The 19,218-nt window shown below is 59.6% G+C and overlaps 1 protein-coding gene across 4 annotated transcripts in view; it reads left to right on the forward strand.

Annotated features, from left to right (window-relative positions):
• GNAO1 (G protein subunit alpha o1) overlaps positions 1 to 19,218 on the forward strand; it is a 169,082-nt gene that overhangs the window by 137,420 nt on the left and 12,444 nt on the right. For 2 of the 4 annotated variants that reach the window (XM_044761535.2, XM_070500672.1), the window contains 5 exons: positions 3,100 to 3,260; positions 8,810 to 8,938; positions 10,934 to 11,063; positions 14,985 to 15,138; positions 17,295 to 18,570. In XM_044761535.2, the coding sequence (XP_044617470.1) occupies positions 3,100 to 3,260; positions 8,810 to 8,938; positions 10,934 to 11,063; positions 14,985 to 15,138; positions 17,295 to 17,482 (762 nt within the window). In that variant the 3' untranslated portion in view covers positions 17,483 to 18,570. Of the gene's footprint in view, positions 1 to 3,099; positions 3,261 to 8,809; positions 8,939 to 10,933; positions 11,064 to 14,984; positions 15,139 to 17,294; positions 18,571 to 19,218 lie in introns of those variants that run through there. The other 2 variants (XM_044761536.2, XM_070500671.1) reach the window with 1 other exon arrangement.

Consider the following 19,218-nt stretch of genomic DNA (forward strand, 5'->3'; position numbering starts at 1 on the left):
GGCCCCACGGACCTTCATACAGAAACTTTTGTCGTCAGCCACAAGTCTTCCGGGCGCTGACCTCCTTTGCTTTGTGTCTGTCCCACCCCAAAGGACACCTACAGATTTTTAGCTGCTCCCACTCACTTCCGTGCCATGGGGGGCTGGGGCATCTGTCTCTCCTCCGGCTCCGTCAGATGGCTGGGGGGTCAAAAGGGCTTGAGAATGGAGTAATGGTGTAGTGATAATTACTGTGCCCATGAATAAAAGACCCTGATTCTGGAGGGCCCGAGAGGTCAGGGAGAAGGCGGGCCTGGCAGGCCTCACTCCTGGCCCCCACCAGGGCCCCTGGCCCCCACCAGGGCCCCGTCTCACCATGGGCCCCAACCCGTGCTGGCTGAAACCGGGGGAAGATGGCTGGAGGACGGGTCCCAGGAGTGCTGGCACCAATGGTCCAGCCCAGGTAGACCCACTAGGGCCCACTCTGCCCCCTGGTCTGCCTCCCCGAGTGCTGTCTGGGGCCTGGTTTGTATAAGGGGCCAGGCCACAGAGAGGGTGAGGGGGCCTGAACACTTTGATGCTTTCCTGCTTCTTTCTGGTAGCTTCTTTCCTAGGGGCTTCTCCATGAGTGGGACGTGGTCTTGATGACACCACTGAGTGTGGGACATGTCCTCTTAAGCTCACCCCACTGAAAACTCCCAAGGAAGGACCACAGTAGGCCCAGCATGGATCATGTGCCCAACAGCTGCCTCATCCCCTTCTAGGCCTGGGCTTCCCTCACCTGCCTTCCCAGGCCCCTGACCTGGACGGGAAGCTGGCCTGGGCCCCGCTGGACTGTGGGCTTCTGGACGTGAGGGGTCCAGCACGCTCCCATGCCCCCTCCTCGCCTGGCCTTGTGCTCCCACCTGCACCTGTTTCACTGTCACTGGGATGCTCTGCAGTGCCCAGCAGGTGGACCATGGTGCCTGGGGTGGGCAGTGGCCACAAGGCAGAGGTGTTCTTCAGCGCCCACTGAGGGATTGCATGCCAGAGGGCCCACGTGGGTGGCTCTCTTCTGGCTTTGGGGTCACAACAGTGGTCTGAGCAAGGCCCTGTCACGCAGAGAATTATGTGAAGACTCAGCAGACATGTTTGCCTGGGGCCTGGGCTCAGACAGGCACCGTGTTGTCCTGGTTTGGGTTCCTCTAGGAGCCAACCCTGAGACAAGGATTTGGGTGAGACAAGGAGTTTATGTGGGAGGTCATTTCAGTAGGCACCGAGGGAGGGGGACATGACACGGGGAAGGGAGGGAAAGAGTAAGGGATAACGGAGGCAGTAATGGGTGGGCTGCAGCTTTGGGCAGCTGGGGCTCAGGCCCCCTTGTGATCCTCTGAGACACTCCAAGACATCTCAGAATCATCTCCCTGTGAGGGCAAGGAAGTCAGGGTATTTGCCCACCAACTCCTATCTGTCCTGGGCACTAACTCCCAAACTTTGCAGCCTGGAGCAGCCCAGGGGCAGAGGCAGGAGCCCTCCCTCTGCAGGGCCCTCTGGAGGCAGCCTTCGGGCAGGCCCCAGCGTGTGCACGGGCTCCGCAGCAGCTCTCTTGCACACTCACCTGCTCCAACCTGGACGTTAAAAGCAGCGGTTGTCTGAGATGGAGCGCGGACCTTCTGGTTAATGCACGTTCCCCTCTGTGTGGACCCCTCCCTCCATCAGCATCGTTTGCTGTAGTCAGCGACTGCTGTCAGCACATGGGGGGGTCTCATCACAGAGGCTGGTCTTGGAGTCAGAGGCTTCTGATCTGGAGCCCCAGCCCTGCCACTTACAACCTGTGACTGTAGGTGAGGGCCTGCCTCTCTCTGACCCTCAGCTTCTCGACCTGTAAAATGAGGATAGTAGCACAGTGACCGCTGTGCTAGTTAGTTATTGCCACAACGGTACCATCTAACAAGCTTCCCCTAACTCAGTCCCTTAAAACAGCAATCATTTCTCGTCATGGCCAGGGGTTCAGCCTTTCCCACAGCTCCTACAGCTCCCTCGGGAGGTGGTTGTGAAATTCTAAGGAAGCTGTGTGTGTGCACAGGAGCGTCCTTTGGAAACTGTAAGGTGCCACATGCCTGTGCAAGGTGCTAGTGATGGTGAAGCCTGTGACTTCTCCAGGAGCCTCAAAGACCATTACCTTCCTGGCTTTCGTGTTACGTGTATTTGATGGCAGCCTTTGAAAAGGGGTGACCCTGTTTGGTATCCAAGATGAGGGGAACAGGGAAAGTACCCGTTAACTATGGAACGCTTTTATGCCGTTCCAGCCGAGTCCCGGCCTCCATGTGTGTGCACATTACGCCCCCCACCCAGGGGGGAGGGGCAGGAGGCAGAGAAAGGGTGGCCTCCCTATCTCGTTACACATCCCCGACCCTTCTCGTCTGCACTCCCCCAGCCTCCAGGGAAAGGCAGGCCAAAGGTCAAGGGCAAATAAGTAACTAAAACTTAATAAAATTAGGTTTTAACTTTGGGCCATCCAAGGGCCTAAGCTCTGAAGATTTAATACGGATGTCAGGCATTTTTACCTGAAGCGAGAACCAACATCTTCACCCCCAACCCCCGAAACCCAAGGTACAGCTCCTCTAGGGCCCGGGCCCCAGCTAACTGGAATTCCCAAATAACCAAAATGCCCCGCTCCCTGATCTAGCCCAGTTCTGCCCACTTTACTCCACCTGGGTGAGAAGTATAGAAAATTAGAACGTTAGCCAAGAACAGTGGTTTTCTCCCCCCCAACAAATTATGCAAAACCCCAGTTTTCGAAGAGTTGAAAGCAGAGCCACTCTGGTTGAGTTGGGGGGCGGAGAACAGAGCCCTCGCACACTGCCCTGCTGTGCACAGAAGCCCCTCAGGCTGCGTGGGGCCTGGTGGGGAACTGCCGCTCTAGGACCCACCCTGTGACAGACGGCCCTGGAGGCGCTCGTCCCCCGGGGCCCTGGCAGTCAGACTGCACGGGCTGCAGGTGTGGGCGTGTTCGGCTGGTGGCCCGCTTCTCCTGACCAGGCCAAGGGCTGAGCCATTGTCCCTGTGCCCTGGAAGGTGCCCAGCCAGGGCTTCTGTCCCCAGTCAGGCCTCAAAGCCACCATCCGTCTCTCCTCACAGGCCGACGCCAAGATGGTGTGTGACGTGGTGAGTCGGATGGAAGACACCGAGCCCTTCTCTGCAGAGCTGCTTTCCGCCATGATGCGACTCTGGGGCGACTCAGGAATCCAGGAGTGCTTCAACAGGTCTCGGGAGTATCAGCTCAACGACTCCGCCAAATAGTGAGTGCCCGGCAGGAGGCGCCAGCAGTGGTGCAGGTGCGGGAGGGGGTGGAGGGCCCCTGGGCCGGCCTGGGAGCTGCTGTGGGATGTTCCCGCAGGTGTCTGGGAGGGAGGGGAGGCACCCGTAGGCCCGGCCGTCACCTGCTTGCTCTGGAGAGGGCCTGGCCCCCCAGAAGGAGGGTTTTCAGTGTGGCAACTTTTTTTTTCCTGGAGAACCTCTGACCCCATAAGTACAAATCAAGAGCCATATAGGCAGAAAATAACTTATATGGCACCATTTTGTTTTATTTTAGAGAAAATAATAAACTTTGGATTCCTTTATCTTTAAAATTGAAAATAAGGACGATGTAATCCATCCAATAAATATAATAAATAATCAAACGTACTTTAATACTGTTATAACTAAATAAGGGGAAGGAAAGAAGTGAGAAGGGGAGAAGGGAAGAGAGGGGGAGGGAAGAAGAGGCGATGAAGGGGTGGAAGGAGGCCCAGTGAAGCCAGAGAGTGTTGAAAGGGAGGGCAGAGGCGGCCTGCGGGCCCTTCCTGCGACAGCCGGACCACAGGGCTGCAGCTTCGTCACTCCAGGTGACTCTGAGGTCGTAAGGTTACAGGCCCTTGGCTCCTGGATCAGAGGCCCCAGACCCCTGGCATGGTTCGCCTTCATTGAGGACATGTTTTCCGTCTTGAGGACATTGGGATTGCACCCCAGCTTTCAGGAAATGCACCCCAATTTTGCAGTCTTGTGCCCAGCTTTTCAGTGGGAGCCTCTGGGCTTAAACTCGCTGTCTTAGGGTGCATGTGCTCTGACACTGATCTGCTGGCTGAGTCAGTGTGCTCAGCCGGGGCCACTTTGCTCCTAGGAGACACTCTTGATTATGCTGACTAGGGACTAGGCGTCTAGTGGGTAGAGGCCGGGGGTGCTGCTGAACATCCCACAGTACACAGGATGGCCCCCACAACAAAGACTTCTCTGGCCCCAAAACGTCAATAGTGCCAAAATTAAGAAGCCCTGATCTACCTGATGCTGATGTACCGGAGGCCAGGGCCGAGACAACAGCATTCACTAATGGGTGTTGGGACGTTTCCATTGGCCGTGATGACGGCTAACACGCTTGAGACTTGAGAGAGGCCAGAGCGTCTTCCCATTTCGGCACGCCTGGATTGTCCATGGGGCAAGTGCTTCGGTCCTGTGTCCCACGTGGTAGCGACCCGGGCCCCAGGCCCTGATGAGCCCCCAGGGGCACCTTGGTGGGCAGGGGAGTGAGGTTCAAATCCACAGCTGTGTGTGCACTCAAATTGCAGACCTGGGTCTTCCCCTGAGCCATTCAGGCCAGAGAGCCCTCCTCCCTGCTCTCCCCCCGCCCGCTGCTGGCCCAAGTCCAGGGCCTCCCCATCCCCCCACTACCCTTGGGGCCCCTCGGCATCAAATCATGCTCCCCACCTAAATTTTTACCCATTTAACTAATTGTAACATGAATCCGTTACAAAAACAATTTTTTTAGTTGAGATTCATAATAGTTTACATCATTGTGAAATTTCAGTTGTACATTATTTCTTGTCTGTCACCCCAAAAAATTTTTAAACAGTATAGAAATGCATAAAATTACTAGTAAACTCCCCCTCCCAGGCCTTTCCTCCTCCTACTTTGAACTATTTCCATTTATTTGTTCCGGTGGTGTCCAAAAAAACCTGAGCCCTCAACTTTAAAGGGTATTTAATCACCTGCAGCTGTGAAACTTGAATTCGGCTCATCTTCCTCCCTCCTGTCCTCTCTCCTTTCTTCCCTCCCTTCCTTCCTCCCTCCCTCCCTTCCTTCCTCCCTCCCTCCCTCCTTCCATCCTTCCCTCCCTCCTTCTTCCTTCCCTCCCTCCCTTCCTTTTTTCCTTCCTGCCTCCTCTCTTCCCCACGTCCACTCCCAGGGTTTTGCTAGATGATTATTTTTAGTTCTTCTGGTGGTTACCTTTATAACTTAAAATAAGAAGCTTGAGTCAGTATTTGTCAACTCCCCACCAAGTAAGCTGAGGAATCTGCCTTCCTTCTCCCCCTCTCCTCCTCTGCCCGCCTCCCTCGAAATTTCCCACTGCCCACATCATGGTACGGCACTCTGCTGTGTCGCCCACCGTGGGGTCTTCTGTGTCTCGTCTCTGGGGCAGGTTCCATGCAGGCGGGGGAGGGAACCCACAGGCTGTTGGGTTCGGAAGGGCCCTAAACACTCTCTGGTCCATACTTGGCTTTGCTGTTGTTGTTATCGGCTCAATCTTGTCTTCTGACAAAATCTTGGGCCCAACATATAAAACAGTTAAAAGTGCATTAGTTGCAATAGGAGGGAGCAGGAGGCCTAATCAGGCTGTCACAGGGTTCCAGGGGGCGCCTCGTACATCTCAGACTGCAAATGGCTCCCCAAGGTCCAAGCCTCTCACTTTGCAGGTGAGGGCACAGGGCTCCGAGGGGAAGACGGGGTGGGCTCTCGCTCTCAGGGCGCCCTGGGCCTCTGTGAAGTGGCTGGCTCTCCCCTCTCCCATCTGAATGATGGCTCTGAGACAGGTCCCAGGAACCCAGAAACCCGAGCGCAGCCAAGCAGGGGCTGTAAAGACAGTTCTGTGGTTCGGTTCAGGTTGCTTTTTCTCAAACCCAGTCCCCCACTGAGAGTCAGTGCTTGCTGTCCAAGCTTCTCCCCTCCCCTTCTCCCTGCATCCCACCCCCAGGCCGTCACTCCTGCGCCCCGCAGAGACTGCACTGGCAAGGGCGCCCCAGGCCTGTGCTCAGCCTTCGGTGGTCAGGCTTCCTGCGGGGGCTGCAGCTCGCAGCAGCATTGGCCGCCTCCTTGCAGCACCGTCCACTCAGCTCCTGGGCCTCAGACGTCCTCACTGGCCACCCTTTCTCAGACCCCTCACCGCTTCCTGCTGGTCGCCTCTCTGGAGGCCCTGAGTGCAGCCCCTGAGCCTCTCCTGCCCACACAGAGCACCTGGTGACCTCCAGCCTCATTGCTTTAGATTTCTCGTCTACCCGGGCAATGCTCAAATTTAAATGGCCAGCCCAGCCCTCCCTCCTGAGTTCTGCCTACTCAGTGTCCATTTGGGCATCTTCGTGCGTCTCAAATTGATTCTTGCCAACTGGACTCCTGCCCCCTCGCTCCCCCGTACCTGCTCCGCCTGCGCCCCTCCTGCCACGAGCAGCTTCCTCTGCCACTCTGAGGCTTTCACTGGCTCGTCCCCCATCCCACTTCTCATCCCTGCACAGCTACCACTGTGGCATGACTGCCACCACCTGTCACCTGATTACCACAGCTCCTAAGGGGCTCCCTGCCCCTCCCTCCCCATCTGCTCTCTGTACAGCAGCAGAGCCATTTTCCAATGCTCTTCTGGTCAGAAGCTTCCAGGGCTCCCATCTCAGAGTAAAAACCAAGTCCTCACAGTGACCCCCAGGCCGTGTGCTGGGCCCCACCCTCGCCTCCATCACCCTGCTCCAGTCCCACTGCTACCTGCTCCCACCACCCATGCTTCCTACCTCACCATCCTTGATGCTTCCTGGCGCCCGCTCCACCTCCCCCACTCCAGGCCTCTGTACCTGTGAGGTCTTCTGCTGCACCCCAGGAGGCTCACTCCCTCACTCCCCTCCATCTCCACTTGACCGTGACCCTGGCTGAGAAGCACCCCCAACCATCCTGTATCAAGTAACAGCCTCCAGTTGGCCGCCCCAGCCTGACAGCCTGATTCCGTCCTCCTGACACCTACCACCTCCTGACATGGTCTGTATCTTAGGTCCCTGTTAATTATCCCACACAGACACACACACGAAGAGAGGCTCCAGGAAGGTCAGGCTTGTCGTCTTGTTCATTGCCGCGTCCCAACACTGGGACAGCGGGTAGGTGGAACCTACAGTAGGTGCACACTCCACTTTGCTCGCCCTCCCTCCTGGGGACAGCTCCCTGCGTGAGACTCAGCTGGCACACAGAGGCAGAGGGCCAGCTTGTCTGTCTAAAGGAGCTTGGATAGGAGGGCCAAGACCAGAGGCTCCCCAGCCCTGGGGGCCAGCAGGAAACGACAGGAGGGGGTCATTTTGAAACCAGCACCGGCTCTAAGCAGAGGCACTGGGAACGGGGAAGGGACCTGCACAGAGGGGTTGGTAGGATTGCGAGGTGATAGGCGGGGCTTCTCCAGGCTGAGACCAGAGCCCGCACCCACGGGCCTGGGAAGGGCTCTGACGGGGCCGGAGCTTCCAGGTCTGCTCTGGAGCCTCAGTCCTGTCCTTCCACAGAGGAGAGGAGGCTGGAGCCTGTTCAAGAGCACTGGCTCTGGCATCAGGCAGGCCCAGGCTCAGATGCCAGCAGCGTCCCCTTTCCAGCAATGATTCAGGCTTACCCTCCCTGAGCCTGGGAACCCACCATTTGGTTTTATTTCTTTGGGGAAGATTCTCACAAGGATTGGAGCCAGGGCTGGGGTATTGGGTTTCCAGTGGACACCCTCATTGGTGAAGGCGTCTGCTCTTCCCAGCCTCGTAGACGTCCACAAGCCAGGGAGCCGGCCCCCAGAAGGTGCTGGGGCAAGTGTTGATAAAGTGCGGCCCCTCCGCTTGTAACCTGGGACCCCACGTCATCCCATGGCTCGGATACTCAGGGCTCCTCCCCTATGGGCTGTGTGCAGTTCCCCACCCCCAGGCAAGAGGAGTGGGTGGCCCAGGCGGCTCTATAGATGACTGAATCTTCCCGCAGGCCTGGCCTCGCTCTCTCTTTCTTAGCTTCCCAGATCCCACCATAGCCTTGGGTTCAGACCTAACCCATACAGACCCCAAAGCCCTTCCGGGTGCTTGGCCTGGACGGTGACATGCAAAGGCCTGGACTGTCTCCAGGGCAAGTGGTGGCGTGGGAGGAGAGCCCTCATGCCAGAGACCTGGGCCCCAGCAAGGCCTGGCCACTGCCCAGCTGTGTGGCCTCTGAGCCTCCCTTCCGAGGGCATCAAATGAGAGGATGCGCACAGAGCCCTGGGTAACTCCAGGGAAGTATGGGTCAGGCGGGCGGGGGCTAGGGGCCTCGTGGAAGCACTGCAGAGCCCTGGCCCTAGCGTGCACTCGAGCCTGCTGGCTGGCTTCAGGCCCTGCTGACAGCCAGGCGTGGTACCTACTTTCATTGCTCTCTTTTTTAATCTATAAAATAGCACATTTAACTGGGTTATTAAGGAAGAAACAGGATCCCACATGTCGAGAAGAGAACCTAACTGCTGCCATTGTTATTTTAAGATGAGGAAATGTCACAATGGCATGGTAAACATGTTAGTCTCGTTGAAAAGTCTCATCTTGTCTCAGCGTCCCTGGAACTGTGCACAGAGCCCCTTTCGGTCTGAATTAGATGCTCTGAGAATGTGAGGCCAGGACATAAGCTCCCCACCTGTCACCACCCCACCCCACTGCCCCCGGCCCTGGACAAGGTGGTGCCATCATCCCACTGGTGGCTCTCCAGGGGCCCTGGCGGGACAGGGCTGTGAGCGGGTGCCAAGCATGCCCCAGGCAGTGCCCAGCGCCTGGTCCATGGTCCCTGTGTGTTGCCATCCCAGCTACCTGGACAGCCTGGATCGGATCGGGGCCGCTGACTACCAGCCCACCGAGCAGGACATCCTCCGAACCAGGGTCAAAACCACCGGCATCGTAGAAACCCACTTCACCTTCAAGAACCTTCACTTCAGGTGAGGCCCAAGGCGACTGCCAAGCCCTGGGGCAGGCGCCAGGAGGTGGCGGATGCAGCCTTTCGGCCTCAGCTCATCTGGAGCCCCCAGATATCGCCCTGCCTCGAGGAGCTTTCATGCTGGGACAGGAGTTAGGCATGAGAAGGGGTCATATCTGTCTCTATGTTTGTTTTCACCAAGGGCAGGGGCTGGGGTGAGCAGGGAGGCTTCCTGGAAGAGGAGTCCTGGAGAGTAGAGCTCTGAGGAGCAGGGAGGGTTAAAGGGACAAAGGAGGGGGAGCCTGTCTCTGGGTGACTTATGAGGAGGAAGAGGAGGGGGCGGATCACCCAGGTGGCCCCCGCAAGGCCACCTTGTGGGGAGGGGTGAGGAATGAGGATGGGTAAGCCCAAGCCATATCTGTGACACCCTGGGGACCCACGTAATCCCAGATCTGGAAGGGGCTTAGGGATCAGCTGACCCACCCTCCCCTGGTACATATGGGGAAACTGAGGCCTGGGAAGAGCAAGGCTGCCCCAAGCCCAGGGGCTCTGAGCACCTCAGAACAGGGCCTGAGGTGTGAGGCTGGACTGCTCAGGCTCTGCTGGTGGGCTGTGTCCCCACGTGGGGTAACTTCATGCACTGAGGCCTGGGAGGCCCTGTCCTGCCCCCACCTGCCTTCAGGTGTGGTTCTGGGTGTTGGGTAGAGCAGGAGCGGCCAGGAGGGCAGGGACTGCGGGCAGGTAGAGAGTGTAAGGCCCCATTCCTGGCCCCTGGCCTGCCCAGGAGGGCTGGATGCCAGACCGCTTGCCACCCACCTCCCCAGCCCCTGCTCCTGTGCAGAGTGAGGGGCCGAGGTTCTGTCCCCAGGCCTTGGGTCCATGGGCAGCCTCTCTGCGGGGCCATGGGAGCCACACTGGGCGCGGGGGGCTTCCCGACCTCTCCTGAACCTAGAGTGCAGCAGTGGGCAGACGGCCCCCGCAAGCTGCTTCCTGCCTCCTAGTCGCCTCAGTTTCTGCCACTCTCCCCTTGGGGCACAGGGTGGGCTCCTGGGCTCAGCGCTGCCCACAGGCAGAGTCTGAGAGTAAGCATGTGGAGGGGACCCCGAGGCCATCCATCGGCCAACGGCCTGTATTTCAGATGGGGAAGCAGGAGCCAAGGGAGGCGGGACAGCAGCGGAAGCAGACCTGTCTCCTCCTCCAAGCCCACTCTGGTCTGTGCCTGGGTTGCCCTCCTCTGTCTGGAGGGCCCAGGGTCTCTGTGCACACGGGGTCAGGGCCAATCACACCGGCAGCTGTGTGCCCACAGGCTTCCCAGGCCTGGGAGGCTGCAGACCTTCACTGAGGGCGCTGGGCTGTGAGATTGACCTCTTACTTCCAGGACATCCGCCCCACCTGCCCACGGTCTCTTCCCACAGCCCTCCTGCCCCCTGGAGGATGGCGTCTGAGATGGGGAGAGGCAGGCAGCCCTCTGCAGGGAGAGGTGGCACAGAGCAGAGCTAAGAGGCTTTGTCTACGGACAGACCTGGGTCAGACCCCGGCTCTACCAGGCCTGCTCTCACCAGCACCCTGGGCATTTAACCCCTAGAGGCCTCACTTTCCTTCATGTAACAGGTGACAGTTCCTGCCTGCCTCCCTCCCTAGCTGGTTTGGACATTGCTCAGACCGCAGGCATGAACGGACATGCTTCAAAAGCCAGGAACAGGATGTGCATGTTACCCTGCGAGGAGGGCCTTGAAGAGGCTTTTCTCAGGGGCCAGTGGAGGTGCATCCCTCAGGAAAATGCTTGAGATGCAAGGGCAGGTCCTTGAGTCACTCTGTGTGAGCACAGCCCAGTCATGGGACAGACTGCAGTGATGGCTGCCCCCGCCCGCTGGGTGGCAGTGGTCAGCAGGGCTCCTGGGAAGGCTCAGGCCATGTGCCCAGGCCCCTCCGCCTCCTGCCCCACAGCTTGACCTGGCGTCCCCCACCTGTCTGGGCCCCACCGCCCACTACTCCCAGCTTTCCTGTCTCCCCACAGGCTGTTCGACGTCGGGGGCCAACGATCTGAACGCAAGAAGTGGATCCACTGCTTCGAGGACGTCACGGCCATCATCTTCTGCGTCGCACTCAGCGGCTATGACCAGGTGCTCCACGAAGACGAGACCACGGTGAGTGGCCCTGGCCCGCCTGGCCAGAGGGGGCACTGGGAAGACCTGCTGCACTGGTCTCAGTGGCCCATGGTGGCTCTGGGGCAGGGCCAGCTGCAGGAGCCGGGTTCCAATGTCGGGTGGGCCATGCCCGTTTTCTCTTGACTATATTGCTGGGCAAATAGCTCATGGTATCAGTGCAGAAGAGGCCACCACGGGCCACCCTGGCTCTGGGGCTGTATGCAGGCTGACCACAAACGTCTGCAGACTTCAGGTCTTGGTCAGTGAGAGGATCTTCGGTAAACAGCAGAGTCATAGAGGTCGTCAGGCCAGAGCCACATTAAACCAACCCTAGAAGAAACCAGGGTGCAGCCAAGCAGGCATGCACCTGAGACAGAATTAGCAGTTCTTAGCCCTGACAGCCCCCCCTAGTGCCAGCCGGGCTTCTCCAGCAGAGGCCTGTGGGCCTGGCAGCGGGAAGGGCAGCCGAGCGTGTGGCATGCTGGTAAGTGACGACTGGGGCACTGGGCCCCTCCTTGGAGGACACGAGCCTGGGTTCCCACCTGCCATCAATGAGTCATTCTGTCTGGGGCCTCAGAGAGCTGCCAGCCTGGCTTCAAAGGGGTGCTTACCTGGAGAGAGGGCTGCCCTTCTCTGGGCCGAGTCCTGGCGTGCTGCCCAGTTCAGGCAGCACCCTCTCTGCCTCAGTTGCTGTGTCTGTCACAGGGGGCGATAGCCGTCCCTACCTTTTGGGGCTGTGGGCGATGAACTGAGGGAATCACGGGACGTACTTGGAACCGTTTCTGGCACAGCAGCGCCGACTTGGTGGTTGTACCGTCACTGGGACTGTCCTGAACTCGGGGTCCACTGAGCCGGCCCCGTCTGGGCTGCAGCCCACAGGGCGATGGGCCTGTCTGCAGGGCCCTGTGACGGAAGCTGGTTATTGGAGTGGGGCACCCACAGGGTCACCGGAGTCAAGCCCGCAGCACCTCTCGGGGTGGGGCTCCGGGCCTGTGGGGTCCCGCCCTTGGCCTTCTTCAGCGCCTGTCTGGCACACACAGACCCTGGCCCCAAGCCTCTCAGAGGCAGCACTGAGGGCTGGCAGTGGGGCTTGAGCAAGGTCTGTCTTCTCTCTGGTCTGTTTCCTTATCAGTCCTGGGCTGCCGGTCCCACGGGGCTTCCGTGAGGGTCTGATGGGCTGTGGGGTGTGGGCCACGGAGGGCAGTGCTGTGGGGAGGAGGCGCCGCCGTCGTGAGGGACTCACTCGGCCGTGGGGCTTTCGACGCATCCAGGGAGCTGGAGCTGCCAGCTGGGTGGGTGAGTCGGACTCGCACCCCATCCTGGCTCGTCCACCTTCTCTTCCTCTTTCAGGCCCAGCCGCATCCCTGAGTTGGGCTTCAGGAAAGGCCCCCAAGCCCTGCCTTGTCCCAGGGGAGGCTCTGGGTGGCCTCAGCTGTGCAGTTCTTTCTGGTGAAACTGTCATCGTTCTTGGTGGCCTCTGCAGGCTGTGGCATCCAAGGGTCACCCGGAGCGGAGGGTGGGGTGGGAGTAGTCTCATGCCCTGGGTCATGCTTGTACCTGGACTCACTGACCACCCAAAGCCCAGGCCGGCCCCTGGCTGCCCCCAACAATGCGTCGGCACCCAGGGACTGCCCTGGCAGGCACATCTTTCACTCTTCCATTGGTCGACTGCTTTTCCGGCCACTGTTCATGGTCCACTTGGCCTCCTGTGTGGTCTGCGCTCCTCTTGGCTCATCTTTTCTCCTGTATCACCTGGGAGTGGGAAGCAGGGCTGTGCCTTGAGTGCGATGCTGATGCAGCCATGGGTTTCAAAGAGGGTGGAGGGACCCTTCTCACTGGGCAGACCTCTCACCTGGGACCTGTCCTGCCAGGCCTGCAGACAGCTCAAACCAAGTCCCAGGCCATCTGCAGGTGCTCTCCAGCCGTTGCTCGGAGCAGGGCCCACGTCCTGGGACGCTTTCCCTCTGGGCTCCTCCGCCTTCCTCACGCCTTCCTGCCTTACTGTTCCTCTCTCACCTTCCCCACCTCCATCCTGCTCCAGTTTCCCTTGTCCTTCTTCACGAGGGCTGGAGCAGAGGACCTTGGGGAAACAAAGGCACATGGGCCAGGACAGGCTCCTCCTGAGGCCCTTTCCACCCCAAAGCGGGCCACCTACGCAGCCCAGGAAAGAGCAGCAGCCCCTCCAGGGACGGGAATTGGCTTCACAACGGCCCACAAAGCTCGTTGCCACGGTGGCAACAAGAACAACACCGTCACTGCAGAACTAAGCAAACGTCTGAGTGTCCAGGACACGTGGCGGCGTTGGGCAGCCGGGCAGCCGACGGATCTGGCCCAGGGCCCAGTGCTGCCTCTGCCGCTGTCCATCCTCTCCGGCCCTCCGCTTCCTCCCCCGTGGAAGGGCCGTGGCAGCTGTGAGGACTGCTGGGCTCGGAGCTGCAGAGTGCCTGTGCTCAGGCCTCCACTCAGTAAGCGGCAGTCGTCTGGCTCTTCTGTCCAGGCACACGGCTAAAGGACACGTTCTGGGATACAGATGCTCTGCCCCCAGGAGGCAAGAGGAAGGCCCCGCTGATCAGTCCTGGTCCTCAGACTTCCTCTCTAGCCCTGCGCTTCCCGCCCCGGCCTGGGGTGCGTGTTGGGGCTGCCAAGACAAAGGCGGCTCCTGGAGCTCGGCCAGGAGCCCTGGGGCTCATGGCTGCTTGCCTACTGCCAGCCACCCTGTCCACCTCGCCCTGGGACCCCAAGGGCCTCATCCTGTCCTTGTACCTCAGGCCTGTGGCTCCAGCGGCACTGGGCCTCAGCTTGCCACAACTTCACCACCACCACATCCATCACCACCGCCTGCAGGGCCTTAACTTGCCAAACCAAGGCCAAAACCATGAGCAGAGTCTGAGAGACCCTCCAGGCTGGGCAGGTATGAAGCACCTCCCTCCAGTCGGAACCATCAGCTAAGAGTTGAAAGCAGCAGGTTCTTGGGGCGCCACGGGTGACTTTGCTGTGACTGTCTGCCCTGTCCACTCTTGTGTCCCACACTCCTCACCAGCCACTCGGCTCAGGTTGGTCCTTTCCACCCACCTTCCAGCTCCAGCCACGCAGTGCACAGTCACGGGGCAGCCGTGGCCTCTGTGAGCCTGCACAGGGCCTCAAGTGGACTGGCCTTGACTTCCTGGTCCCAGACTGGTTGAACCAATTTTTCGGGTTTTTTTCTCTCTCTTTCTCTCATAGTTTCTGCTGGGTTTTTATCTTCCTCTCTGTTTTAATCTGTTTTGCTGGGTTTCATCTTGGGGTTCCTCCAGCCCCTCTACTGAGAAACCAGCTCACCAGAGCCGCCCCCAGCTCAGCCATGGCCCAGCCAACCAGCCCAGTCCCCCAACCACATCAAGGCCACAGCAAGATCACCCCCCAGATGCTGTCCCCCTGGTGTCTGCTTCCAACTCTGGATTAATTCGAGGATCTTAGTCCTCGGTTAATGTCTCCCTTCTGAATGCGTGCACCCTCCCACCCTGGCTGGCAAAACCCAATGAGACCTGGATAGAGAAATCTGCATGGCCCGCGGTTCCGCGTAGATGTGTTGGATGGTGGTGCGGCCCCACCCGCCCCTGCGTGCATGGTGCATGTCCTCTCCATAAGCCAGAGTCCTTCCAGTGACCTTGCTGCCCCCACCCTGGGTCAGCCCTCTTGGCGGGGGGGTGGGGGCAGCATTCCACATCCTGCCCACCCCACTCCACCCCACCCTGTCTGTGTGTGGAATGAAGCAGGAACCACATCCCGTTTGTCCTTGTGGGTCCCCCGTCTCCGTCCCTTGGTGATGCGTTCAGCCGCGTTGGTGGACCTGTCCTTTGCTTGTCCCGCTGTGTCGGCAGCCGCGGTGGGTCGGGGCCCCGGGCGCTGCCAGCCCTCACTTGCCTCTCTGCTCTGTTGCAGAACCGCATGCACGAATCCCTGAAGCTTTTCGACAGCATCTGCAACAACAAATGGTTCACGGACACGTCCATCATCCTGTTTCTTAACAAGAAGGACATATTTGAAGAGAAGATCAAGAAGTCCCCGCTAACCATCTGCTTTCCTGAGTACACAGGTAGGCTCCCAACCCCGCAGGGACAGCAGGAATTCCTGAGGGAGCAGGCCCCTTTTCCAAGCTCAGAACACCTTTACCGCACTCTGCGGATGCACCAGATTCCACCACGGGGAATCCAGCAGAAAACCAGAGACGGGCCTCTCCACCCCAGAAGGTGCTGTAGTAAGGGGGCCAGGCAGCCAGCTGGGCCTTCCTGCTCGGGGGAAGCAGGGTTGCAATTCTGACTCTGCTGCTTACGAGCTGTGTGGTCCCAGCAGCTTCTTGGAGCCTCAGCTTGATCATCTATAAATAGAGATTATCAGTAAGGTGGCGACACCAGAGTGATGAGGGGGTTCAGATCGGGGGCTTTGAGTCAGGCAGCCCAGGGTTCATGCCCCAGCTCTGCCATTCAAGCAGGTCACATGACCTCTCAGAGCCCCAGTTTTCACGTCTGAGATGGGGATGATCGGGATGATGTCCACCCTGCCCTCAGACTTGCTGGGAGCATAGAGGAGCTCACGGACGGCAGTGTGGCCACTAGTGCATAGCAAGTGCTCACGAAACCTCTGCTCCAATTATTTGAACCAGGATTTTAACTAACAAGTATTGTAATGACACCTCCCACACGGGCAGTTATGAGACTCGAGTGGCCAGTTAGAGGTAACAGAGGGGTAACCTTGTGGAAGGTCCTAAGGAGGCACAGGCTACCTCTGTTAATGTCACCATGGGTTTACCTAACTGTGGGGTAGGCGGGCAGCCGGGGAAGGCACCCTGACTGGGGCTCCCACAGAGCAGCGAGGGTGGTTGAAATAGACCAAGCGCCCATTGGCTCTTCCAGGTGGCCAGAGCCTGGCCAGAGAGGTGAATGGAACCAGAAATGGGGCATCCCCAGCCTGACCAGCCCCGGGCCCCGAGAGCATAAGAGCAGACAGAGGCCCAGCAGGGTGGGCCTGTGGGGGAGCCCCAGGCTGGACCTACTTCCCCGAGAATGGCCTGGGGTCCATGCCTTGGAACCACAAGCATCACAGCTCAGTCTCCTGCTTCCTCAAGATCAAGCTGACTGCCCCTACAGGCCCCCAAGAGGTGGGGGGGCTTGGCACCCCTCACGGCCACGTGAGCCTCCACTTGGCTGGAAGATGGGGGTCTGTGGATCCCTCCCTGCTGACCTGGGCTGTGACCTCTGGGGCAGCAGAAGTAGGCTGGGTGGGCCAGCCACCAAGGCTGGTTTGGGGCTGAGTGATATCTGAATGTCCCAAGGAGACTCTCCTGCACTTCCGGCCCACATTTAGGAAAGAGCTGTGGTCTGGTAGACCTTCCAGAGGCTGGGACCCCCCCTCCAGATATGCCACTCCCAAGCTTCTGATTTGCACAGCAGCCGCCCAGCGTAGCGCTGTGGCTCCAAAATCCAGTCCTCTCCCTGCCTCCGTCAGCGGGTCATCACTGCCTGCCTGGGCCCGGGCCCTGCTTCCTGGAGCATGTGGAGGCTCCGGCAGAGCCAGGAGTCCTGTTCTGCTCCTCCGCGAACAGCAGCTGCTGTCCTAGAAACCCTCTCTCTGGGCTCCCCCAGGAAGAGAGCAACATGGCCCACCTTGAGGAAGGCAGCACGTCAGCGAGCCAGACAGTCCTCCACCCCTGGCTGGTGAACATGAGGACAGGGAGGGGCGAGGAGAAGGAGGCCAAGGCAGCTGGCATCACACAGTCTCTATCCACCTTGCCCAGCAATGGCCAAGGGAGGTGACATCGCGGCCTACCTCGAGGGTCACAGACAGGAGAGGCCCTCCCTGGGGGGTGTGCGTCAGCCGGCGCCACCTGCCTAGGGGGCGGTTCACACTTCTCTGAGCTGGACTCGCAGTAAGAAGGAACGTTTGCTGTGGGAGTCAGTAGGTGCATATGCAAAAGAAAAACGGGCGTTTCATGAAACAGTGCTTACCCTCAATACAGCAGAGGCACGGTGAGGTTGGCTGTTTCATTTCTGTCCTCATGTTTAGACTGGGTGTGGACTGCTGGCCTGATTTCATGACCTGCTATTGACTGAGCTGACCTGTCAGATTCCCCCCCCATTAGGTCTTCCTTTCGGGGTTGTCACTGAGTGGCCCTCAGTGTCTGCTTCCTGGCCCTGGGCCTGATGGACACGCTGGTGGGGGCCTGGCCTCACCCGCTCCTCCCCTCTCCCGCAGGCCCCAGCGCCTTCACAGAAGCCGTGGCTTACATCCAGGCCCAGTACGAGAGCAAGAACAAGTCGACCCACAAGGAGATCTATACCCACGTCACCTGTGCCACTGACACCAACAACATCCAGTTTGTCTTTGATGCTGTGACAGATGTCATCATCGCCAAAAACCTGAGGGGCTGTGGCCTCTACTGAGCCCTGGCCTCACTGGCCAGCAGCCCACTGCCCTGCCCGGCCTGCTGCCCACCCTCCCCTGGAACCAGAGCTCCGCCTCCTCTCAGACCACTCTCCACACTTGACAAAGAAGCACCAGCAGCCGACACTGAGGGGGGAAGAGGGGACCCTCCCCCGGCCACCCACCCCCAGACATCAGGACACGTGGTAACACCGGGGCTGGGCGGGGTGCTGAGTGTCCGCGGGGCCCGAGTCATCGCTCACCGCCTGCGTGCCGCTCACTGCTCACTCGCCTCTGCTTCATCTGAGTGTTTTATGGGGGAGGGGGGTGGGGCCAAGGCCACCGTTTGGCCCAGAATGAGCACACCCTATACTCAGTGACTCATTCTTGAAGTCCCAGGGTCTCCTCCTGTCATCTGGGGTTGTGCAGGTGGTGGGGGTGGCCCTGGGGCAGGGTGCTGGGAGGGGCGGGGACACTGGGAGCCACTGCTCACCTTTTCCTGGGGTCTCTCTCGTCAAGGGCAGCTCCGTCACCGAAAGCCAGGGTGGAACCAGGCCAACTGCGTGTGGGTGTGAAGGCTTGGGCCATGGCGCAGGCCCCCCTCCTCCCTCCCTGGATCTCAGGCCCTGGCGCGAGCCCTTCCTTCTCTGGCCATCCTTCCCTGCACACCCTTGGGGCTCCCATTGCCCTCCTGGGGACCCCTCCCCTGCCTCCTCACAGGCCCGGAAGTGCCTTGGAGACTGACTTATGGCAAAGGCACGGGGTAGATGGTGGGAGGGGTCGTGCCCCACATCTGCACAGAGGGCAAGAAAGAGGTGGGAGATGGCAGGGGAGGGCAGGCTGAGGGGAAGCAGCTCCTGTGTTGACTGGGGTGGGGGCCCAAGGGTGACTCATCTACATTCTCGCATCACCCGGGTCTCGGGCCGCTGCTCCTCAGTGCAAGTAGATGTGCTTTTCCTTCTCCAGTTCAGAGTGAATCCAACTCAAACGATCAGGGCAGGCAGGGGCCTTTTGGTGGGGGTCCTGTAGCTGGGGAGGCCCAGGGGAGGTATGGACACAGCCCCTGCAGCCAGTGCCCCAGCTTCCTTCTATCTTGGTGAAGAAACCAGAGATTCTGTCTGTAGCCTTTGGTGTCCTGCCAGCCCCCAGGGCAGAGGAGGGCAGATGGACGGGAGCACCACCTTGGCGTGTGCACTGCAAGGGGCCCAGGCTGGCTCAAACACGTCAGCCCCCTCCTCTGGAGAGAGAGTCCTAGGACCCCTTGGAGGGGCTTTGCTGCCGATCCCTGAACAGAAAGGAGTGGGATGCCTTCTGGTGTCCCAGGCCAGAACCAACACACCTGTCCATCACTCCTGGATGCCTCCAGTGGGCTGATGCCCCCAGCCCGCACCCCACACAGGCTCTGCGTGCTCATATGGCAGTCTCTGCTCTGCCAACCTCCACTCTGGGCTCTGCTCAGTCCTGGGACCAGGCAGGACCCCTTGGACTCCAGTGTAGCCCACTGGCCACCCTGGAGCCAGGAAGAGCCCATGCCAGCAGTTCTGGGCTTCCTGCTTCCAACAGGCACAGAGCTCTGGGTGGGGCACAGGAGACCCAGGGAACCTGCCTTAGTGCCAAGTGCCTGCAGGGATGGGTGCCACTCAGGTGAGCCCTGTCCCTGGCCTGGCCCTCTTTCTACTGCCCCTGGCTTGTGGGAGTCACGTCAGCCAGGCTGCAGGAACCGCCCTGCAAGCCCAGGTGCACCGGGGTGTCGTTT

The sequence above is a fragment of the Equus asinus genome, chromosome 28 (genome assembly GCF_041296235.1).
Source record: "Equus asinus isolate D_3611 breed Donkey chromosome 28, EquAss-T2T_v2, whole genome shotgun sequence".
Taxonomy (NCBI): Eukaryota; Metazoa; Chordata; class Mammalia; order Perissodactyla; family Equidae; genus Equus; species Equus asinus.